The following is a 24756-nucleotide window of genomic DNA, read 5'->3' on the forward strand; positions in this document are numbered from 1 at the left end:
GGACACTCGGCAATGTAGAAAAAATATGCCATATAGTTTTTATGGGCCTTCCTTGAACATCCACAACTAATCTAATGAAGTTGCTATCTTGGTTGGGGAGGACATCACTGTTGGTGTCTAGTAGCATGTTAGCTTGAGGGACATGGAAAAGCAGGAAAGACATGCTTATGAACTAGTAAGATGTGCCACCAAAATACAAATATGAGCAGTTGTAAAACAAGAGTTTGTAAAGCAAAAGTATGAAGTAAAACTACTGGACTGGTCACTATGGTGGAAGACAGGGACAGAAACGAGCTCCTTCTCCTTCCCATCCCCAGTGAATCATACAGTCTTTTTATTTATTTGTTCACGAGGTCTTCTTGTTTGCTGTGGTGCATATGTGCTCATCAGGGGATCGCTTGCTGCTTCTCGGGCACTGCATCACCAGATGCTGGACAGCGTTTTGCACCTTCCTCTTCAGCATTTTGAAACTAATCCTGTAGGTCAGATCATCAATAGATTCACAAAGGTATAGAGAAAACTGTTGCTTATATTTGATTTTCAAGTGACTGCAGTTTTAGTTCCACTTAGTGTTATTTAAAATTAAAAACAACAAAGTAGCCCAATGCAGTGTTGAGAAATGGAAAGTTACTTCAGTGCATAAAACGTTATAGAACTGTCTCAAACTATTTTTTTACAAAAATTGTCAAAACATTATTGTAAGTTGAAGTTACATTAGACTCTATGATCATTAGAATCCCATTCCTCAAAAAACATTTATTCAGTATGACCAGACCTGATCTGTGTTTTTCTTTTCCCTTTTTTCTTTTTTTAATTTATATATATTCCTCATTGGTGTTTTATTGTATATCATAATTAAATATTATTTCAAAAAATACTTAATATAACAAAGCCAAGTTCTTAGGTGTATAAAGACTTACAGTGAATAACATTTTCTATTTTGTAGTGTTTTGACTTTAATTGGAATCCTTAACACACGAGCAGATGTTACGAACGAACTTAATACTTTCCATTATCCTCATAAGTAGATTGTTACACTGCATTACAGACCATTTCAAGTACTATATATTGGCCTGTAGGGTTGATACGAATATTCTGTGAAATAGATTCTGGAGTTATTGTGTTATACACTGGAAGAGTAGCTGATTGAGGCTTGGCTTCCGAGTCAAGTCTCCTCTTTGGTTGCAATATATTATCAACTGGGTTTGAGAAACCTTTATGCTGTACAATAAGGAATTAATAATATTTTAGTACATTGCTGAATCATTAACAGAAACTCAAAGAAGAGATAAGCACTAACCTCCCAGTCTGCTTTTCAATGAAGTAAGCTTTCTGTAAACTAAACAAGTTCATTTTTGTCTTTGCCAGCTCTGAGTCAATTCTTAGGCATATTATTTCATTTGAAGATATTGTATCTATTCCAGTATTAGGCAGTAACAAAGGCCTATTAACATCTATTAAGATCTATTATTAAGATGTCATTTTTTCTCAAGTAATTGTTATTGAAGATATTTTAGTTTGATTCAATTTTTAAATGATATTACTTTGAAGTCTTCAGTGAAATTAACTCACAAAAGTAATTTTTTTGTGCATTGTTACAGGACTTATTTGTAGTGGACATACGTTTTCATTACTACCTACGAACTTGGTTAAACTGTACGCTGGATGTTATTGGAACCATTCTAGTTATCACATCTGCCTCTCCGCTATTTGTAGTAGTAGTTATTCCTCTGGGGTACTTGTATTTTACTATCCAAGTAAGTTCATTAAGCTTTTATAAAAATTTCTAGATGGATGTGCATGAAATATGCAAAATGATCAAGGGTGCAAGTATAAATTATTCCTTAAACTGAAAAACATACAGAACACACCTGAACTTTTTTTTTTTTTTTTTCCTTCCTGGAAAAGTGTCCTGGCTTTCTAAAAAGAAATTAGAACACTTCTTAACTTGAACATTGTATATTGTTCTCTTTGTATTTTCTTTTTCTTTGAACAATACAGCATTGATACAGCTGCTACCAAAAACGTTGATCAAGCTATCTCACAAAAGTGGGGGCATAAAATGAAAAGTGACCCTGAAACAGCATATGTAAAAACGTTTAAATAAAACGATGGCTAACATACTTGTGCTATTTATTTTTTGGAATGTCAGCTAAAAAGAGAGTGTTTGAGAAAGACTGATGCCTGCATACCTGTTGCTTGACACTCCAGATCTGTGATTAAGGGAATCTGAAATAAAATAAGATTATAGATGCAAGATGCAAGTGTATTCAGTTTTACTTAAGGAGTTTAAATACAGCCATCATTACATAAAGAAATAAAAAGCTAAGCTTTCCTTAGCTTTCATGTAAGGAAAAAAACAGCATTCTGATTTAAAAGCTCACAAAATTTTATTTGGTGGTTACACACCTCCAGTGGTATGGTATATTGTTTACAGTTGGAAATAATTTGCTCTTATTTCAGCTTTGTTGAATTACTGAATTTAGCTAGATCACCATATTGCACTTATGTCAGCATTGCAATGTTACTATTCCCAAACAGACTTTTTTCCTGTGATGTGCATAAATAACTTTTCTATCTTGTAGATATTCCGACTTAGATGTTTCCAAGTTTTTCATATTCAAAATTCATGCGAATAACTTGGATATTTTCAAAAATGGAGAAAATATGGCAAATGTTTAAAACAACATAAAAGAAACTTTAGAATTTTAAAACCTGCTTCTCTTTTCCGTGTTATTTTATTAGCGCTACTACATAGCAAGTTCACGACAGATTCGACGACTAGCTGGAGCATCACATTCTCCTGTGATCTCCCACTTCAGTGAGACTCTCTTAGGGGGATCAACAATTCGAGCATTTGGCCACCAGGAAAGATTCATTAGAAAAAATAATGATGTGGTGTATGAGAACTTGGTTTACTTTTACAATAACGTCATCTCAAACAGGTACTTTTCAGCAGTTCTGCAACTCTGACGGCCCCCTTTCTGTACACTTCCATAACTAAGCATTTATTTCACCCAGAGTAAAGCCCCTGAGAAACAGAAGAAAGGACAAGTGCAGTTTCTACATTGCTCTTTGTAAGGAACACATAGATTATATTTAAGCATTAGGATGAATTCTTTATGTACCGGAAACTTTCACATTTATGGAAAATGTGAATGCACTGTCTACAGGATGAGAATGTGTCTAAAAAAGATAGACGTTTACAGATAGTTCCTAGACAAGAACTGTATTACATTTCAGCTAGATGTTCCTCTTAGAAATTTATGACAAATCTAATTTATATTTCAGTAGTTCATGTAGAAGTAACTTGGTGTCTCTGCCTACAACATAGATATATCTTGTGAATTAACTCCCAAGTCTGAGGAAATAAATGCATTTCCCCTTCGTCTTTTATCATGCAGTATGTTGAATCTCATGCAGTTACAGGCAGAGGTTTGTGAAGGGGGGATTTTCCATTCTGATTTTCATTCATATACCTGAATTTTTTTAAGGTAGGAAGAGTAGGAGGGCAGTATGACTAATGAAGGGCAGACTGGCCAGGATTTGAAAGACCTGCATTTTTTTTTCCTAGCTCACCTAGTAGTTCACAAATTACTTTAAATCTGTCATATTCCCCTTCCCTAACCCTCAGTAACATGGGAAAGGTTTTTTCTCATTTTATGAAATAGATTGAGAGACCAACGTCACGGGGTCTTTATATTCACTACTTTTTCACTATATTGTGAAAAAAAAAAAAATGTAGGTAATTCACTTTTTTCCCCCTACTTTGCTTTACTACAGATGGCTATCTGTCAGGCTTGAATTTTTAGGCAGTTTAATGGTGTTCTTTGCCGCAATGTTTGTTGTGCTGGCTGGAAATGCAGTGAATTCTTCTACAGTGGGTTTATCCATATCATATGCTCTAAATGTAAGTAATGGTACAGTTTTGGTGTTCTTGTTCTGTTACATATGAAAAGGGAAGAATACAGTTGAATAGATGAATAAAAGCATCAGCGAAATTGAATCCTGTGGGCAGAACAGAATTTTTCTTTGAATACCATTAGTCTCAGGAAGCTTAATTCTTTTATCCATTTCTTTTGAATATTTATTTAATTTTTATTTAATGAGTATTCATTAAAGGTTAATCAAACCTGTGTGGTTTACTTTTAAGTATTTTATTAAATCGGAAACAGGAAAGAAATTTGCTCGTGTTCAAATGTCATTCATATTTGATTCTTGCTAACTTATCTAATGCTGTGTGGGAAAGCTTACATAAAAAAATTACTAGAAACATTTATATATGAGAGCCAGATTTGGAAGGTATCTTGTAATACAGTAATATTTACTGGTGAAAAGGTATTTAAAGCATAGCTTGAATATACACAAAAAGTAAGTGATTAAGCATCTGACCCTATGAATTGAGTAAATTCAAGGTATGCTTTGAAATTTACTATTTTTTTCTTTTTTTTTAATATTCTACAATGCATTTTTTTTCCCTCAGATAATTCAGAGTCTTAATTTTTGGGTGCGAAAAGCATGTGAGATTGAGACCAATGCAGTTTCAATTGAAAGAGTCTGTGAATATGCAAACATGGATAAAGAGGTAAGCATTCTTTTTGAGAAGATAAATATTCAATTTGCATGCATAGAAAATGTTTAATGTGTATTGAATTTAATATTAGAGAGTAGTAATAAGTTATAATTTGCTATTACATATTTTCTCAAAGTTTTTACATGAGAATAATATGTAGCTTCTTCACTATATTTATTGTACTTGCAGTTTTATTTCTGTTTTGGGAAATTTCTTGGCATCCTTCTCAGCCTCTCTACAGAAGTGTTTGTTGGCTAGACACAGCTCACATGAACTTTCTTGGATTTGTGCAAGGAAGAGGAACATTTTAAGGCAGGAAGACAGGGAAGAGAGGCCTGCCAGCCCCCTCATGGCTGAAGAGACGTTTCTTGCAATTTTCCTTGGTTATTGTCCTTTTATCAGAGTAGTGTTTCTATTAAGTACAGAGACCAAGAGCATTGGTTTGTGTCTGACATTTTCTTCCTCTATTTCTTTGTTCTCGTTTTTCCTCCCCCAGTTTTTCCTATTTCTTTGCTTCTGTTTGCATCTTTCTGTTCTCTCCTTCTCTCCTGTTTTGGGAAGAAAAAAGGTTTCTTGTAAATTATGCATTGTAAACTTCTAGGAGATTAGGCAACTGTTGACATTCAGTTCTAGGCTGTGAATTGACGGAATGGATACCAGGCTATTAGCAACTACCCTGTTAAACTTTTTAACTGAATATGTATGATGATGGTTTCTGAGGGAGGAAAAAAAAAGTTTGAATGTTGTTGATATCCAGTGTCTGGTAAAATAATTGAAGTCTTCCTCCCTTTAATTGCGTTTGGAATTATTCTAAGTCTGCTTGGACTTTCAGAGTTTCGTATAATTTGCCTAATATCTTTAGTTAATTTGTAATATTTTTGCTGTCATATACTGAAACATCCATGATTTTAATTCCAGGAACCCTGGATTATGTCAAAAAGGCCACCCATGGGATGGCCCGACAGAGGCATTATAGAATTTATTAACTACAAGGCTCAGTATAGACAAGATCTTGGTTTAGCCCTGAATAATGTCTCTTTCCAAACACGGAGTAAAGAAAAGGTATTGTATATAATAAGAAATAAATCAGGCATAAAAACTTCTGTTTCTGAACTTTATACTTAAAAAAAAAAAAAAAAAAAAAAAGGTGAGAGACTCTAATAGTATGTACAGCAAGATTATGCTGAACAGGGAAAATTTTAAATGCAGATGTTAAAGAAAGACAAATGGAAAGTGGAAAAATATTTTCCTCTACTCACAGTAAGAAACTGGGATAATATTTTATTTCCCCTGCAACGCTGACTGTGAAGAGCCTCTATGAATTAGATATAAATGTTTATATAACTTTCAATTAGTTGAAAAAAAAAATGCCTAGGGGAAAGGTGTTACCAAAAAAAGTCTTTTTGTAACTTTCACTACATAAAAACCAAGGCAAGCCAAGGTTGAAAAATTCTTAATTGGTATAAACATAAGCTCTCTAATTTGCTATATTAGAATTGGTCAGACCCTACATTTGATATTGCAGGAGAGCAGACGCCTGTGCACTCCTTTACAGTTAGCCCTGCTGAGGTAGAATTGTAATCACAGAAGCCACCAGTTGGGTCAGTTGCTGTCCCCATACCATACCCATACCGACTTGTCTGCTCGACCTTGTCAGACTCTAATATCTTTGCCAGTGTTACTCTAAGTGTAGTTGTGTTCCTGACCTTCTCTGCACTAAGAGAAGTTTTTTTGATAATTCATTGCCAGTTTATACCTTTTGGTCTTGCAGTAAAGTTCCACCCATTTATACTGACTCCACGGTTAAATTTAGAGTAACTGTCTTGGAATTCCAGTTAGAACTTGAGACTGATTGTCCAGTCCTGTAGAAGATCAAGTACCTCAAGTGCTGAGCTCATGCAGCCAAGTCATTTTTAAGAACAAAATGGAAAAACATCTGCTGTTTGCTTATGCCAACGTGTTGCATGTTTTAAGAGGAGGCTAATGGCTGCAGTAACACAACATCATGGGCGAGTGAGGCTCCTCATGAGAATGGCAGCTCAGCAGTGTTAGAAACTGGCAGCTTGAGAACGTTACATGAAGGGAAACGTGAACTGCTCCCGGTCCATGCTGCTTTAGTGCCTGTGTGAAGAGGTGACCTTTAAATCTTATGATGCTTGTGAAGAGGCTTTCCTCTCAGAGGAGTGGATAGACACATTCCCAATTAGATTTTCCAGCTGAATTTGGCAGTTTTAAGGAGGATTCACATTTAAAATAGAACTTGTTGTTCACTGTGTTAAATACTTCTTTAGAGAAATATTTTGCCAGAATAGTGCTAATCCACCTTGGGACCAGGGAACACAGCATGAGACCTTGGTGTGAGCTCAAGAGTGTTTGAAAGAAATGGCTTCCCTCTGAACCAGGTACAGCTGGTTCAGCTTCTGAAGGAGAATTGGGATTCTGAGCCAATTGCCCAAAAAGTGAGTTTTAAACAAGCCTCTGTACCAAGATTTTTTTTTATATAGTTTTATCTACCTATAATATTGCATATCAGGAAAAAAAAAAGTGTTTAACGGAAAGTGGAGACTGAAATTACAAATCATTTTTCATGTATAATGCATAGTATAGGACATTATAGTCTTTATCAGAATGTTTCCTGTTCCAGGTTGGAATTGTTGGAAGAACAGGAGCTGGCAAATCAACACTCACAAATTGCTTATTTAGAGTTCTAGAAGGATCTGGAGGCAAAATAATTATAGATGGAATTGATATATCCACTATTGGGCTCCATGACCTCCGTGGAAATCTTAACATTATTCCCCAGGTGAGATCTGTTTTTAGAGACAGCAATTATAATGTTGACTGACGCAAGACATCACTGAATGTTTTGTGAGAAATTGTAAGTCCAAAGATTGTCACAAGGTGGGCATAAAAATCAAATAGTAATTTACTGATCTTTGAAAACAGATTGTGCACTAGCCTATCAAGTTTTAGAACTAAATATTTGAGTCTTAGCTTTAAGATTAGATTAAATCTTAAGTACTGGTGGCATAAAGCTATCCTGAAAAAGTTGCATGTTTGTTGGCATTAATGTGAAAGAAGCCTTGAAACAGGTGAGACCACGGGTGTGATATTAGGTCTTATTTGGCCAGACTTAGTTTAAGAGTCTTAGCTGTAATAACGTGTGTGTTTTCCAGATGCTGTAGATTTATAGCTACATGTGATGTTTTTAGTTTTTAACAAGAGCCAAGGATATTTAAAATAACTACACGATTCTCTGAAGAATAGAGGTAATAAAGTGAAAAATAGATTACACGAGTTGTGTACCTATTTAAGTTAATCCGTTATTGTCTGTCATGTTGAGTTGACTCTGCTTACTTCAAAACAGGGTTGAAAACTTAAGATCTGTTCATATATCGCTAGGATTGTTGTTATTGTGCTAATCAAACTTACTTATGAAATACCGTAATAGAAGGTAAAACCTAAAACATAAATTTAATGGTCACCTAGAGACACCTCACATGTTCTCACAGTTCCACTACGGCAACTGTGCCTGTGTGGTTGATGTTGGTGTAACTTGCATTAAGTTTATATGACTCTTTCCATAGGAGGAATTTCCATAGAACCCTGTTAATCTGTTTACTGTGTCTCTACCATAGACTGCGCAGGGAGAGGAGGCTAGGGGAAGAATTTTTAAACCAAAACGGTTTAGGTGTTTCAGTAAATTAGTTGATTAGGATTTAGTTCTCCCATCAGCTAATGAGCCAAGAATCTGCACAACAGCTTGTGCAGCAGTTGTAAGCTGCTCAGTATTTCTCAGCTGCAGGTTGCGGGTGTGATTTAGTGTGTGTGATGTTTACTGAATCCAGATGAAGGCAATTCAACTGCAAGCAGGTACAGAAAAGTTTGAGTTAACTAACAAGCTGGCAGCAGCTAGCACACTGATGGTGTGTGTGTGTGTGTGTGTGTGTGTGTCAGCACAACCTGAAGTGTGGAAAATGGAAAATTTCAGCAGGTAGATGGAGTCCAGAGTGTGAAACTGTGTAACAGGGAGAGTAGAACTGGATGGAGAGGGAAGTCTGAAACAGAAGAAAGGGCAAGGCTGGAAGCCAGAACTTTCAGTGTACACATACTTATTCAAATCCTGTAATATAATCAAATATATCTCATGCAATTTGAGCATTCACAATGAAGTATAGATTAGCAAGTTACTTTTATGATGATCTAATGCAAGTAATATGAAGGGTAAATTAAAAGCGTTCACAAGATCCCATCCCATGGTAACTTAGTCATTTTTAGGCCTCTATTAAGTTATTACTTCTCTTTCTGCACGTAACTTGCTAACAGATAGTACTAGCCTTTTACAGTCTATACATTGGGTTACAATCCACTATTACTGCCCTTTGTCCATTGCCTCCAAAAATAGCAGTTTTGTTTATAATGTGTACAGGTGTCCATATGTTGCCAAGCACTGATGTTTAAAATTTGTCTTTTTAAGAAAAATATTTTGTGTATACAAAGGTGTTCAAACACGACTAAGACTGTAGACAACAAGCTTTCACTCGTTAGGAAATGTTGGAGGTGACCCATATCCTCCTCTGTATACCTGATGGGGGGTTACTAGTCTGTATATCACTTTCCAGATATTCCCTACGTTATTTCATAAACAGAAGCACATGATGCTCATTGAGTACACATCTATACAATAATTGCTGTTGTTTTCATTGCTGAATACATCACCTTTCCCGTAGAAAACTAAGAAAATTTAACTCAAAATCATAGCCTTTCAATTTTTCTTAATTGTGATCGCGAATGTAGTACCTGGTATCCAACTTTATAAACTTGCCAGTATGAATATTTTCATATGTATGTTGTCTCAGTTACCACATGCTGGGCAGATCTCCAGTCAGCCTTTGAACTGGTAGCACAAAATACATTTGAGAAATCTTTGCCATTCACTTTTCACACTGATAAAGAATGGGGCATGCTGAGACCCCGTGTACTTTCATCTTTGTCCACCAGCTCCAGAATACAGTATTTTTTTTTTTTTTTGCAAAGCTTCATTTCCAAAGTGAGTTTTTCCTGTCCCAAAAGTTAACAAAAATTTATGGCAGATTTCTCAGGGGTTGTGTTGGAAATCTGTACTCAAGATTTGTTCTTGTTTAGGATCCCATCTTGTTTTCTGGGACACTGCAGTCAAATTTGGATCCACTTGGGAAACATTCTGATCTTGAACTGTGGGAGGTGCTGGAACTGTGTGACTTAAAAGACTTTGTTCAGTCACTCCCAAAGAAGCTGCTTCATGAGATTGCTGAAGGTGGTGAAAACCTCAGGTATAGCAACAAGCAAGTGCTCTCGCACTGTTTCCTCATAGTGCTAACCTTCCTCTTCGTTGACAACTGTGCAGTGTCCTATGGCCAGAGCTACGTGTGGGGTCAGTGAAATGGAGCCTTCTGGCTTCAAGTGTCTAAAAGGTGCTGAGTTTGTGAGGGGCCTCATGCACCAGCTGATGATAGTGTTGCCTCATAAATATCTGCAGAGAAGGCACAATTACAAAGAGTTTGCTCCTTTGCCTTAACTGCTTAAGCAAATTAGCTTAGTCTTCCAATTGGAGCAACATGACAACATGGATATGCAGGGAAGGGGAGACTTTTAACATAGAAGGACTCTGAATGCTAGGAGATGCACATACTCAAGCTTTCAGCAGCAAAAGGGCAGACCAGAATTTAACAGTATACGAACACTGTAATGATAATTACAAGAGTTCAAATATAGCAGGCTATATGGAATATTAACTTGAATTTTTAGGACAGATCATTTCCGGGAAGAAGTTTCTAGGAGGCATACACCAAAGTAAACATTTGTAAGAGTATTAAAACTCTTACCCTGAACATCCTTTATTTAAGAAGTGGTTTAGCTATCCGTCCAGCTTATACAGAGTCTATATTAGAATGTGAACATAGAAGTTGAGGGAAAGACCAGATTTATCATAAAAAGTTCTGCAAGTATAAATTGTTTTTTAGAAGTCACACCTTAACTATTACTGGTATGCTGAAAAAAAAAAAATCAAAATTTCCCAAATGAGACAAACATATTTCACCCATCATTCTACATGTATAAAGTGTGGCTAATGAAGACACAACAGATACACTCCCTCCTAGTTTCAGCTTGATATCAACTCAAATGCTTGGGTTTTAATAGGGAGGAAAATAAATTGTTCCCCCTTCTTCAAACTGACTGACCTGACCTTCTCAAATGTATTTTTTACAGTGTAGGGCAGAGGCAGCTGGTCTGTCTTGCCCGTGTTTTGCTGCGAAAGACAAAAATCCTGGTATTAGATGAGGCAACAGCTTCTGTTGATACAGAAACGGATCACTTGGTGCAGTCCACCATCAGAAGAGAGTTTCACAACTGCACAATACTAACTATAGCCCACAGGTTGCATACAATCATGGATTCCGAGAGGTAAGGTTGGACAGACCTTTTGAAAAACACATGCCTTCCTTTGGACACATCAGTTTTCAGACCTACTAAATTTGACAACCTTAACACTTCTTTCTTTACCTCAGTGACTTGTGACCCATTCAGTTCAAGGTATCATGAAAAACTTGTGTATGATATTAAATACTGCTAATCTGTGTTTTAATTCTCCGTTCTAGCAGAGAAGGGAATTAACACTTTCCCCCGAGGTACATTAAAAAACCATATAACTCACTAAAAGAGATAGACTACATTACGGAATTTTCTCCGAGAAAAAAAATCAATTTTCAAAAGTTTTTTTTAAAGGTAGAAATTCCTAGCTTTATGAACAGATGAACTGCCTCATACAAAGAGATTTCTTCCAAGTAAGAGTACCAGTTAACAGATACTTTTAGTTGGACTGGACAATATATCCGAATGGCTCATTTGTCCTCTCATAATTTTTCTACTTTTTCATTGTAGAGTGCTTGTTCTGGACAGAGGAAGAATTCTAGAATTCGATACACCCCATAATTTGTTGCAACAGCAAGGTACTTTTTCTGAAATGGTCACAGAGGCTGGGATAACCAAATGAAGGAATGCAACGAATGAATTCTTAATAAAGATGAGAATTCTTTACTCCTGTAAATGCTCTAGGGATATGTGGTATTCCTGATGTTATGAAGCAGACTAGCTTCCCTGAAAGCTCTTCCCATTGCTATTTACTAAAGCTAAAATTTGTGTATATTGATCAGGTTTCTTAAAATAACTTTTTTTATCTCTTTTATACAAAGCACTTATTTTGATCATACTGGCACTGGAATAATGAAATAATCATCTTCGAAGCATGTTTTAAATGCTGTACTAGCAAACACAGACCACAAATAAATCTGGCAGTTCGTGTGAGTCACTTGTCTCTCTCCTTGCTTTTAAGAAGCATATAATTAATTTGTTTGAGCATTATACTGATTGATTTAGTTATAATACAGTCTTATCATGAGCTTATCAAAAACAAAAATGTTTGTTTTAGTGACATACAGGCTGATATAATTTGGTTCAGAGTTTCAGGACATGCATAATTGCATCTTTTTTGGTGATTATTGAGAAAAAAAACAACAACAAAAAAAACTTGCTCCTTAAAGTTGATTTACTTTTGCAATCACCGGGTTAAAAGGAAACTGAAGAACACCTCGATGTATCCCATTGAACATTACAAATCCAGATGGTGAAAAAAAATCAGAAAAAGAGTCAGTTGGGGAGATTTTTTTCATAGTAGATTTTAGTACAAAGCTTAATCCACTAATTAAATTACAGAGAATCACTGATTTAAATTAGTAAATTAAATTAGTATTAAAGAAGAAAGCAGAATTTACTGACAGTGTCAGTTAAACCTACATGTGTATATCTACACCATCCTGTAGGCCACATTAATTTCTGTTTTTATTATAGCTCCTCCCTCCCTTGAAAGACACAGTCAGCTTAAGGCACCTTCCCCTCAGCCCAGGGAGGCTCCTCTCCAGTTTCCCAGCCCTGGCCTTCCTTTTGCTCCAGCCTCTCCTGGCACCATCACAGGACCCAGCCAGGGCCCCCAGGCCTCCAGCCTTGCCCTTGACCAGCCCAGCGGGTGGCCTCACCTCGGCCCCTTCCTTTTCCAGCCCCAGTCCCACTCCAGCCCCTTCACTTCATTAACCCGAGGCCCTGCCCAGGTGTCCCCCACCAGCCAGAGGCACCTGGCGCTCACAGGAGGCAGGAGGCCCTTTCTTGTCTCTGGGCTGCCCTCAGGAGGTCTTCACTGCCTCAAGAGCACTGTGCTGCCGCCGCCTGCTAGGTAGAGGTTGTTCATGGAAATTCTAGATTGGGTTTAAGATGCAGGGGGAAAAATAAATATTCCCCATGAAACTCCACCATCTTCCAGATTCTCTAGAAATCATTTTTCTCTGCCTGAGCTTTACCCTGCCTTACATGTGAGGAATGACTTGCACGTGGAAGCAAGAGGAGCTGCTTGGAAACCACCACAGCCACCATTCCTGCCTGCAACTTTTCAGTGAGCAATTTGCTCCTGCTCTGCAGGGGCCTGACCCCAGCTTTCCCTTTGCATGTCTTTGGAGCCCTTATGAGAGGCTGCTGTCTCCTCTTGCTCTGCCCATGTCCATCCAGCTGTTGACCAACAGCAGGGGAAGGTCCATAGCAGCCCCACGCACAGAGGGCTGGGAGCTCCCTAGGGGGCCAGAGCTCATTGCTGCTTCTGCTTGTCCCTTTCCCTCTCTGATGAGAGATTCCCTCCCCCAGCCCTGTTTCCTACCAGTCCCTCCTTGCTTTTCCATGTACCAATGCACAAGGTTTTTTGCATTTTCAAGTCCCTGTCCCAGTAGTGCAGCTTGAGAGTGCTGAGTTCTCTCCTTGCCACGGCTGTTTCTAACACTCCTCTGCACCAGTCCCTAGAAAAGATCTCACTCCAAGCTAGAGCAGCGCCTTGGCACAGTGGGGCGCTACAACTTTGTCCTCTCATCCCCCAGGAATTCAAGGAGTTAACAGGACTGGTTACCTGTTCCAAGTCTTTCCCTGAAAAACTGAAACAAGATATGCCCAAGGGACAGAGAAATTACTTTTATTAAAAACATTTTAAAAGGTTACTTATAAAATGCATTTTGTGTTCTGCGTTTGAAAACAACTCAGGAACATACAATTATGGAGGCATCTTATACTTTCAGAATTTCAATCCATGAAACAAGCATGGGCTATGTAAGTATCTGCATTACACCATAGGCAACATTACTCTGATTTGAAAAACGGGCTGTAAAAGTCTTCAACCTTCAAATAGCTATGTGTAACAGAGACTTCTTCCAGTAAGCAGCACACAGCTATACCTGGAAAGATCCCTTTTGTACAGTGTTCCACTCATCTTTGAAATTCAATGTTTTGTACCAAAACAGTACCAAAACGAAAGATACAAAATAAATAACTGTTCTAAGAATTCTGCCATCAAGTTATCTAATAAATAAGGATGCATTGTGAGATATCCAATGTACAGTAACTTCTCTATTAAAAAAAAAAAAAGTGGAGATATCTGAATAAATACCCTTTTGCAAAGTTCAAGTAAACAGTAAGTCACCCCTCCTTTACAATTCCCAGATTAATACTGAAAGAAACTTCACTGTTTAACTCTGCTAACAGTGCTACAAAGTGGACATATGTCATTTACTTGCACTGAGAGTTTCACATTATAAAGTTGCTCTCAGACTCCTCCAAACTTGCCATATGGTTCTGATTTTATGCAGGTCTGCTCATTTCACAAAGTGCATTAAAAATTAAGACTTAAGACCTGCTGTAATTCCAGCATACTTGGAGAAGAATTTACAGCAGGGCAGGAGGAAAGGCCACAACAACTGAAGACTTTAAACACCTACAAGGCCTGCAAGGCAAAGACAGCAGCTGCGTGAGAACTGCTCTGTATACTGGCATTCATGCCGAAGCTCACTGAAGCTACACTTCTTTCAAGGGAGGAGTTACAGTTATATTCACCTCAGTCCCTCACCGCTCACTTTTGTAAGTGTGAAATATTTTCTTTTGAATACATTATCTCTTTTTACTGAAAGCTCCACACAGACTTTCAGGGTTGATTTTGAAGAGCTACAAAGGAAAAAAAAAATCCTATATTAAAAAAAAAAAAAATCACTTTGGTTTTCCACTCAGTGAAATTAAATGGATGCCTAGCAATATTTGGGGAATGTTTTGTTCAGCTAAGCAATGTTGGTGGAACATTGGTGGTTATGTGAAACTACGATTCAATTTAAGAGTTTTTGACGTTGTTATTTTTTTTAAGTTGGATTACTTTCAGAGACATGATTTGCAGTGCAGCGACCCAAAGAGCTGAATCAGCACAACTAAAGAGATGGCGCCATCAATCAAGTCTACCACAGAGACAGTAAGTCCACACTATAGGCGTAGCTGAGACCATGAATCTAAACCCCAAACTTTATATGGGCAACCTTAATATGAAGGGAAAAAAATAATTTGAGGGTCAGAGAAAAGTTCTTAGTACCAACTGCCACTAGCGCTTACCTGGCTAGGACTGGGGTTTGTTACTGAATGTCTACCTGAGAGTCTTGGCTGGATGAATGTTCATTGCAGCAAGCCAGATCTACTCAAAAAAGAACGTATCTAGCCTTTTAAAAATTGCTGTAACTCTCTAAAGAGAGCAGAGCTCAGACACCAAAATGAGTATTGATTTCTCCTTATGCATTTGCTAGATTATTAGACACATAAATACTTGCCTAAAATAAAATCCCAAGATATGTTACCTCAAATCCCTGGGTACAGGCACCATTTTCATCCCAGAACAACAGCTGCAATCTCTAGCCTTGGAGAATAGACAAGAAATGCAAACCAGAGATACTAGCCCAAAGGTACAAAAGAACTAGGAATTTTTCATTTACTAAAACTTCAGGAAAACTTTCTCCCTGAAGAAAAAAAACAAGTGAGGCTGGGGCAGAGGACAGGGAAAGAGGTAACGTGTAATTGCACAAAAAAGAAATTTGTGTTGGTCAAATTCAAGGGAAGATGTACAGGCATAACTTTAAAAGAATACATAAAGTTTATACAGTTTTCATATGAAGGGGATTATAAATAATTGGAGGGAATGCTATTGTTCTCTGGTAAGAATATTAGTGGTATGAAAGCAGCACCTACAAGTAACAATTAAACACACACCAGGAACGCAGCTCTTGCGGACACAGTAAGCAGCACTGTGCATTAACAAGAGCTAAATTTCTTATTATGGTTTGACTGAACCGAGACAAGAATTTGCCACATAGTCTCAATAAAATGCTGTTATGAACAGCAGAAGAATCAAGTGAATGAGTAAATCTCATTCAAGCTGCAACATGCCTTTTAGAAAGGTGCTTAAATGCTCAAATGACTCAATTTAATAAATAACTTTAAGCTCATCACTGCAAGTGCTATGTGCGCCAACATTGATTCACATTTCTTAAAGTAAATATATTAAACATGGGAATGGTTATAGCACAATAACATGTTACTTGCAACCTTTGGTCACATTCCCTTTATATTTTCATTTTAAAACAAACACTTCTTCAGGATTTGCTAATAATCCCGAATTAGAGAATGTGTCTATGCATGATTAGCATTTTCATCTGATATTTCCATCTATAAGTCATCAGGGGACACTTCAGAACTTAAAAATCACTCATACCTTTAAAGTAACATTTAGCTTTAACAAATCTAGATGTCCAGCAGCACCTAATTGGTATAGATACAAAAAAGAATATAATATGGCTAAGATTAGGCTTCATTGCCAGTGAGATAAGTATGCACTGCCATAGTGCACTGGAGAAATGGAATGCAATGGGAAAGCTTATTTTCAGTTAAAATTAGTTTTCCGTAAATGCCTATTAGGAATTTCTACAGCACTAACTTGGAGAGGCCAAGACCCCCCAACGATTCCTGCTTGGATGGCTACACCCGTTACCACAGCTAAATCAGGATCTACAGAGGTGTTAGGTTCCTTTCCAAAGAAATCTCGAATAACTTTGCGGATCTGAGGAATCCGTGTGGAACCTCCAACTAACACAATTTCATCCACTTCTGCTTTGTGTAGGTGGCCTTCCTTCAACACCTGCTCAATGGGCACAAGAATCTTCTCAAAAAGGTCCTCATTCAACATTTCAAAGAGCTTTCTAGAGATTTCCATTTCAAACACAACTGTGACAAAGTTGTTCTGTGCTTGTGGGTTTGCTCCTTCAAGATTTTTCTCTTCTTTTGTTATTTGTGAAGGCTTGTCTTTAAACATGGTATTTTTGGTCAGCTCACTTTCTGGAAGATCTTTTGTAATCTTTTCTGGGATAGTCAATGCCACTTTTATTGTAGAGGTCTCGTGCACAGTCAGGTTTAATTTAACTGCTTCCACAGCCTGCCTGAGTCGATGTATTTCTTCTTTTCTTGATGGTAGAGAACCATACCTTTGATGGAGCTGAGCATACAAATGCTGCAACAACCTTTGATTAAAATCCTGACCTCCAAGTTTGTTGTTACCTAAAACATCAGAATAGAGTGCATCAGGCATCATAAAAAAATAAAACTTCAGAAAGCAAAATACATCGTTTCTTAGTTAGAGGTGGTTCTCGAGCCAAAACAGTGATACTAGGGCAATAAGCACAGAGAAAGAGCTCACAATGCTGGAAAGATTGATAAAATTATTACTCACTGAAGAATACAAGGCAGATAGCCCTTTTCAAGATTTTTACTTAGCAAGTAACTGAAGAATTTCCCTTGCACGCAGGAGAGTTTTGTTACTGTGCAACAGCAAAAAAGTCACGAAGCTCTTTTCTACACAGAATGAGCAACGCAGAAATTGTAGTAAGGCAAAATTCTAGCCAGAGTCCTGTAGCTGTATTCTCCAGAACGTCTTATTTTTGTTTTTCAGTCTCAAAGCAAATTTCTCTTTGCCCAGGGTAGACCTTTCTCTCTGCATTTTTGCAGTACAGCTTCAAAAGGACGACTGCTTTAACATTTCAAGCTAAGGCCTTCATGCATTCACATGCAAGTTACGTGCTCCTGACGGATACGCACATACCCTGGTGAAGGCAGAGGTGTGCAATGCAGATGGCAAGCTCCAAGCTCTAATATCAAACAGACACATCTTAGCCACTAGAAAACAAGTACCGTCCATTCCCAATTTCTTCTCAAAGGATATTCCTGAACAACCTTCCCAATAGCATTTAAATAATTACTCTTGCTTTCCTTTCAATCCTAGAAACGGCCTATAAATTTTCATCCATGTTGAACAAGACTCCTCCTATTTTCCTCCTTTTTGTTTTGTTTGAAAGCAAGAACTCAGTTTAATGGACACCCATTCAAATAAAGCAGGATGAAGCTGTTAAATGCTGCTTGGTGCCCTATGCTCAGGCAAAGCAGCAGATCACACGAAATTCATCCATTTGAGGCAAAGCTAAAGGAGGCACCACCTCTTACATCTGTCTGAGTCCAAGTCACCTGCAAAGCAGTTGTGTATCCACCACAGTGCTACCAGAGGCTGCTGCCAGGGCTCTCTGCCAAGTGATGCATCACTTTGGCACATACCTATTACAAAACTAGTTGCTGGGTTAACAGCAGGCCAGTCCCCTGCCCATCTGAGCAGGAGACAAAAGCAAGGCAAGGACATCTAAAAACTCTTCAGTCTGGTTGATACTCTCAGCTCAGCTACACAAAGGTGATAGAAGGCTTTGTTATATCCTCTCCTCTCCCCCTCAAACTCGTTCTAGTTTAGTCAAAGTATTTTAACACATGCTACCACTTACACTAGGCATAAACATCAAGAGCAATGGGCAAGATTAAATTATGCTCTTACTTTGGAGTCATCCAGAACCTGAGCATCTCTCAACTACTGCAGACAGCTGCAAACCTAACTTTCCATAGAGGCAGCAGAGAACACTTTCAAAGGGCACCTTGTTACAAGAGCAGTGTGTTTCAAGGCTTTTTTAACAGTGACTTCAGGAGCAACGCTCCATCCCCCTGCTGAGAAAGCAAAGTCTTATCCTTACCTGCCATGGCTCGCGTGAGGAACATCCCTCCCTGCTTGTTCAACAGGGAAACGTCTAACGTTCCTCCACCCAAATCCACCACGAGGACATTAAACACATCAGCTTTGTGGAGGCCGTAGGCCATAGCTGCAGCAGTGGGTTCGTTTATCACGCGCAAAATTTCTAGCCCTACAAGAGCAAAGAAATTAAGTCACACTCACAATTATACAGCCATCACTAATGTTCAAACAAGTTTACCTCTAGTAAAACATCATATCTAAGTGAGACAGTTCACCAAATATTACTGCTTGGAAAGCTTTTTTTCTTATTTAAGCTTTATCAGCTGCATCTCTCGCAACCCAAGAGTTCTTTGGTGTTCTTCACAATTGCTAATAAACTATAAAATTCCACAGTTTTCTGTTGGTGATTTGCCATTTAACTCTGTATCAGTCCCGAAGATTTTACTGTAATAAAATAAACCTAACGATAGCCTTAGTATTAACAGGAAAACACTGGAATAAAGAGACATCACCTGCAAGATTAGCTGCCTTAATGGTAGAATTGCGCTGCTTTTCATCAAACTCTGCTGGTACAGAGATGACTGCCTTTGAAACAGGCATGCCAAGAGAGTCTTCTGCCATTCTCTTCAACTTCAGAAGCAGCTGGGAGCCAATATACTCTGGAGTGACATGAAAGGTTGTGTTGGTTGTCACAGAAAATTCAGCCAATCCATTCTTGTTTAAAATCTGGAAGGAAACAGCAACAAAATCCAGATATGTGAAATCTGTTTTTTGTTACAAAAAAAATACATCCTTGCTCCTGCCCTGCACCCTCAAAAAGCTGTATCTGTATATGGTCTGCCAATGTACTCTGCCACCCAAAACCCACTTTGCCGGAAACACTTTTATTTCTTGATTTTGAGTAGCATGCAAAACCACTAAAGGGTTGGAATACATCAGAAGGATTGTAGCCCATGGTAGCCAGATACATTAAAAATAGTTGAAAACCTGGCAACTGTGCAATTAACTTCAACATTATACGTGACAATATCACAGTCAGAAATGCAGGAAATCCTTTTCATGGTTATGTCCCCACACTGAAAAAGCATCCCACAGGTTCTTCTTTCTTAAAGGAAGCAAACAAGCTGGTACAAGAACACTTCTGACAGGCAAAGAATTCAAAAGACTGTTCCCGATACCTGGGAATTTGCAAATAAAGCTTCAGCAAATACTACACCATGCTAAATTTACACAATACTTTAAATAAAAAGTATTTGATATTTGGTATTTGTCCACTTAGCGCTAGGAAAAAAGTACTAAAGGAGCTAAAATACACTGGAAAAGAGGAATCATGACTGACTTTTTATTTTAGGTTTTAGTCTCAGGACAAAGGTGAAGTTTCAGTGATGTTAAGGTATAAGCTTCACTTTCAAAGCTAGCTCAAGAGAAGTTACCTGGAAGGTTACCCAGAAAAAAACATCTCACAGTAAAGGAAACTGTCTCTGAAAAATCATTATCAACTCTCATGCAGAATCATAGAATTCCTAAGTTTGGAAGGGACCTCTATAGGTCATCTAGTCCAACCCCCCTGCACACGCAGGGTCACCTAGAGCATGTGGCACAGGACAATGTACGAGTGGGTCTTGAAAATCTCAAGAGAAGGAGACTCCACAACCTCTCCGGGCAGTCTGTTCCAGGGCTCTGTCACCCTCACTGTTAAGAATTTTTTCCTTAAGCTCCTGTGGTGGTGTTTCAGTTTCTGGACATTTTCTCTAGTTCTGCCGGTGGTCACCAGTGAAAAGAGGCCAGCACCATCCTCCTCACTGCCCTCCCTTGAGGTACTTATAGACACTGATCAGGTCCCCTCTCAGCCTTCTCTTCTCCAGGCTGAACAGGCCCAGCTCCCTCAGCCTCTCCTCACAGGGCAGATGTTCCAGGCCCCTGATCATCCTTGTAGCCCTGCGCTGGACTCTCTCCAGCAGCTCCACATCCCTCTTGTACTGTGGGGCCCAGAACTGGACACAATACTCCAGATGTGGCCTCACCAGGGCTGAGTAGAGGGGCAGGATCACCTCCCTCGACCTGCTGGAGATGCTCTTCTTAACGCATCCCAGGATCCCATTGGCCTTCTTGGCCACGAGGGCACACTGCTGCCTCATGGTCAACTTGTCGTCCACCATGACGCCCAGGTCTTTCTCTGCAGAGCTGCTCTCCAGAAGGTCAGTCCCCAGCCTGTGCTGGTGTCTGGGGTTATTCCTCCCCAGGTGCAGGACCTTGCACTTGGCCTTGTTGAATTGCATGAGATTTTTCACCACCCAGTTGTCCAGTCTGTCCAGGTCCCTCTGGATGGCAGCGCAGCCCTCTGGGGTATCCGCTACTCCTCCCAGTTTCGTGTCATCAGCAAACTTGCTGAGGGAGCACTCTGTGCCTTCATCCAGGTCATTGATGAATAAATTGAACAGGACTGGACCGAGGACTGACCCCTGGGGGACCCCGCTAGCTACAGGCCTCCAACTAGACTCTGCACTGCTGATCACCACCCTCTGAGCTCTGCCATCCAGCCAGTAGTTTCCTGCTTCTACAGCTTTGTTTCTCCTTCTCATCCCCACATGTACAAACTGCATATTATGGTTTTCAGGCATATCAGATTTTGCTGAATGACTCCCAGGGTCAGAAAAGCTGGTCACCCATCATATGGTTCAAGAATACAGCAATTTACCTTAAATGGATATCTGCTACTTTCATTTTTCAGTTCTTCTGGAGTGAAGACTTTTCCAATGAATCTTTTGGCGTCATATATAGTGTTCTGTGGATTTGAATCGGCCAGTTCTAGGCCATCGTAGCCCACATAGACCTCTCTGTCTGTGAAAGACACTATGCTTGGAATGCTGTTGTGACCATTTTCGTCCGCAATAACCTTCACTTGCCCCGTTCCAGGGAGGAAGACACCAACAGAGCAGTAAGTTGTGCCAAGATCAATCCCAATTACTTTCGGTGTTGGCATTGGTAAATACTGCTGCGCTAAATAGCCAGCTAACAGGAGAGCCAGAACTGCCGAACCTGAAATACAGGAATCATAAATAAATAAATAAGCAAGCACTGCAGTAAAACCACAGGGTTGGAGAATCTACCATTGCAAACTCAGAAATCAGGGCAAACAAGATCATGTTGTATTTTGCACCTCATGCGGAATTATTTTGCTCTGTGAAGCCTCACCAACCACCTGTGTAGTTCTCAGGTTCTTCAGAGGTCGTCAGCAAGTTCAGGTCTCTGAACTGTGCCGTTACAAACCACTGCTAAACTGTTACCTGCCTGGTTTGCAGAGATGAAACTCTTAGCGTTAACGTCTAAGCTGGCTCATAAAAAGAGGTGCAACACAGGTAAAAATATCAACATCCTGTGCTAATTATTTTTCCAGCCACAAAGTGCTTCACAAATATAGGTTAACTGCCAATCTCCCGGGGATCGCCTATGAACAGTCCCTAAGGGAGAGCTGGTTATTGAGGTCATGCAAAACCAGGATGAAATGAGCACTCCCATTAGAACTCCTCCTTCGATCTCACTCAAAGCATCTAAAGAAGGAAGCAGGAAACCCCAACTCTGCCCGCCGCAGCGCTGGCTCCCGAGGAGCCCCCCTCCGCCCGCCAGCACCGTCCCCGCTCACAGGCACCGCTACGCCGACCCGCTCACGAGGGGCAGAGCGGGACAGCGAGGGCCCCGCAGCCCCCCGGCGCCACGAGCCGCCCACGGGCGCCAGAGCCGGCGCAGAGCCCGCCAAGCCCCGCGCTCACCCAGCACCGCCATCTGCCCGGCCATGGCGCCCCGCGCCTTCGGCCAGCGCCGGCTGCTGACGGAGCCTTCCGGCCGCGCGGCACGCCGGGACCTGTAGGGCGCGAGCCCCGCCCACAAGGGCGGCCTGAACCGGCCTCCCGCAGGGAGAAAACTACAACGCCCAGCAGGCCGCGCCCCACGCCTTCTTCCGGGTGCGCTCAGCCAATCGGCGGAGAGAGCGCGGCGCCGCCGTTGCAGAAGGGAGGGAAGGATGCACGGCGGCCCTCCGGCAGCGCGTGCGCAGTAGCGGCGCGCGATGCCTGCCGGGAGCGGTAGTTCCGCTCGCCGTGCCCGGCCGTGGCGCCGCGGTGCCGCCAGGGGGCAGTGAGCGCTGCCTGCCCCCCCACCCCGCCCTTTCCCCGCATCCCTGTAATTATGGATCTGCCTGATTTCTTGTTTGTTTGTTTTTCTTTTCCATATTTCATAACCCAATCGAGGTGTCTTTAACTTGTCACCATTTTAGCTGTAGTCATCGCGAAGCTGTTTGCATGGGGGGAAAATTTGTGGTTGCTGTTTACGGTGTTTCTTCACCCCTAAGCTCGAGAGCAGGCATGCGTGTTTTGATGTATGCACACACTTATGCACCTTTCAGGGGAAAAAAAGAAAGAAAAAAAGGTTTATTGAAGTGAAGACAGAGTGTAATTAAATTGGGTTTTATTCATAAATGCGATGCTTGACAGCAAGCACGTGCACATGCAGAAATGCACATACACGAGGCTCATCTGAAACTTCACGCTTCCGTAGGAATGCTGTTATCTATGGATTTAAAAAAAAAAAAAAAAAAAAAGAACACAAAATACCATGACAAAACCTCACCTCGCAGTTCTTATCCTTTCCTAAAGCATAGGCCTGGCACCGGTTTTATCCTCGAGGTTAATAAACCTCCAGGCGCCCTTTCCTGCACGCGCTGTCCTGCTTCCCCACACAAGGGTGCCCGATACCGTCGCACATCCATTGAGCCTGTTTGCGACTCTGGATCCGCAGGGGCCCTTCCGCTCCCTGTAGACGTACTGAGCGTGGGCCCTCTGCCTGGGAGTCCAGAAGGGTCTCATTTTTCTCCCGTCTCTCCTCCATGGCGCCTCAAGGCCTGCTCATGGGTGTTCCTGAACCCTGCAGAAAGATGCCTGAACTCCTGGATCTGCAAAATTAGGAGAGCTAAAGTTCAGGGTCTTGCAGGGCTTAGTTTGTTGGGCATTCACGGAAAAAAGGTCCATTCAATCGAGTCCTGCACAGCTGCAGTCCTAAAAGCATCTTCTACCTACTCTCCCAGGGGTGCCTTCCTTTCCTTCCGTTGTTGGAGGGGATGCTAGCCTTAGAAGAAGGTTGTTCAGCAGTGGAAAGGTACATTCAGTGTTTCTTGAGAAAGCAGTTTTCAGTTTTTCATAGAATAATTAAGTCTTTCTTGCTCCAGAGAGAAGGGGTTTATTCAAGAGGGAAGGGAAAGGTGTCCCTGCCCCACTGGCTGCCTATTGAGGAATACTTCAGCATTGCTTGGAGCAGACTGGAAGACAGGTCTCATTTTGGGGGGAATAGAGTGCTTCAGCCACATTCCCATAGCATCTGGCAAGGCCACTGTCTTCAACAGCTCACCTGAAGGTGGCCATGCAGGCGCACACCCTGGCAGCTCTCTTAAACAGGCAGTCTGTCACACTGTGATAAAGCGCCAGCAGAATGTTACACCTCTTCTAGCTTCACTGGGTGTAGCTAAATTATGATAAATTAGGATATACTGGAATATGGGCTACCATGACCAAGCAGTTTCTGGTACCTACAGTAATTTGGATACCATGGCTGCACGGGCTGAGCAGCATTGATAACTTCTTGGTGACCATGTGCCAGACTGGGTAGATTCCAGCACTTACCTGCCCTTGACTTTCATGTAGACATGTAGCAACTACCTTTGAGGTAGGTGCTTATTTATGCTTATTAGTACATCTCTGGTACTCTGGTAGTAATCTGTTTAAAGATTCCAGAGAGTTTTCATGGATTAATTTCTTTAATGGGATATTGTTTTCCCCTGGTGATTTGATAGGTGGAGGCAAACGTGTTTTTGTCTGCAGGTCCCATAAGGGACCGAATCGTTCTGCTAAATAAGGAGCAGACACTGGTTTAGGAGCAGTCTCCATTCAGACAGGAGCTGGTCTCTGCGGTGACACTGGGCACTGTCACTGGAACCATGAACGGGGGTGATGTGCTAAACACAGTTCAAGTGTTCACTGCGAGTGGAATCAACAAAGGCTTGTTTTGATTTACAGGACGTTTTGCATCAGCTGTATTCCAGCACTTCGAGAGAAGGGAACTGGGTTCGCAAAACATCCCTTCTTCCTGCCATTGTATGACACAGGACGACTTCTCTCTCCTCCTTCCTCGGGATGAG

The 24756-nt window shown here is 40.4% G+C and overlaps 2 protein-coding genes across 2 annotated transcripts in view; one reads left to right on the plus strand and one right to left on the minus strand.

Moving 5' to 3' along the window:
* LOC104580975 (ATP-binding cassette sub-family C member 1) overlaps window positions 1–11660 on the plus strand; it is a 31280-nt gene extending 19620 nt beyond the window's left edge. The window contains exons 19-28 of the mRNA XM_088539330.1: window positions 354–508; window positions 1602–1757; window positions 2746–2945; window positions 3784–3910; window positions 4484–4585; window positions 5492–5635; window positions 7218–7376; window positions 9719–9885; window positions 10823–11017; window positions 11495–11660. Coding sequence (XP_088395456.1) covers window positions 354–508; window positions 1602–1757; window positions 2746–2945; window positions 3784–3910; window positions 4484–4585; window positions 5492–5635; window positions 7218–7376; window positions 9719–9885; window positions 10823–11017; window positions 11495–11606 — 1517 coding nt within the window. The 3' untranslated portion in view covers window positions 11607–11660. The remainder of the gene's footprint in view (window positions 1–353; window positions 509–1601; window positions 1758–2745; window positions 2946–3783; window positions 3911–4483; window positions 4586–5491; window positions 5636–7217; window positions 7377–9718; window positions 9886–10822; window positions 11018–11494) is intronic.
* Window positions 11661–15772: 4112 nt separating this feature from the next.
* HSPA13 (heat shock protein family A (Hsp70) member 13) lies at window positions 15773–22386 on the minus strand. Its single transcript, XM_088539364.1, has 5 exons — window positions 22340–22386; window positions 21268–21608; window positions 19082–19295; window positions 18571–18738; window positions 15773–17062 (listed from the first exon to the last, which is right to left on the minus strand). Exons 1-5 carry the CDS (start codon window positions 22362–22364, stop codon window positions 16392–16394), a joined length of 1419 nt encoding a protein of 472 aa, XP_088395490.1. The 5' UTR covers window positions 22365–22386; the 3' UTR covers window positions 15773–16391.
* Between the last annotated feature and the right edge of the window lie 2370 nt (window positions 22387–24756).

This window comes from Tinamus guttatus, unplaced genomic scaffold (assembly GCF_059628265.1).
Source record: "Tinamus guttatus ecotype Peru unplaced genomic scaffold, ASM5962826v1 Tinamus_guttatus_pri_ptg001602l, whole genome shotgun sequence".
In the NCBI taxonomy this organism is placed as follows: domain Eukaryota; kingdom Metazoa; phylum Chordata; class Aves; order Tinamiformes; family Tinamidae; genus Tinamus; species Tinamus guttatus.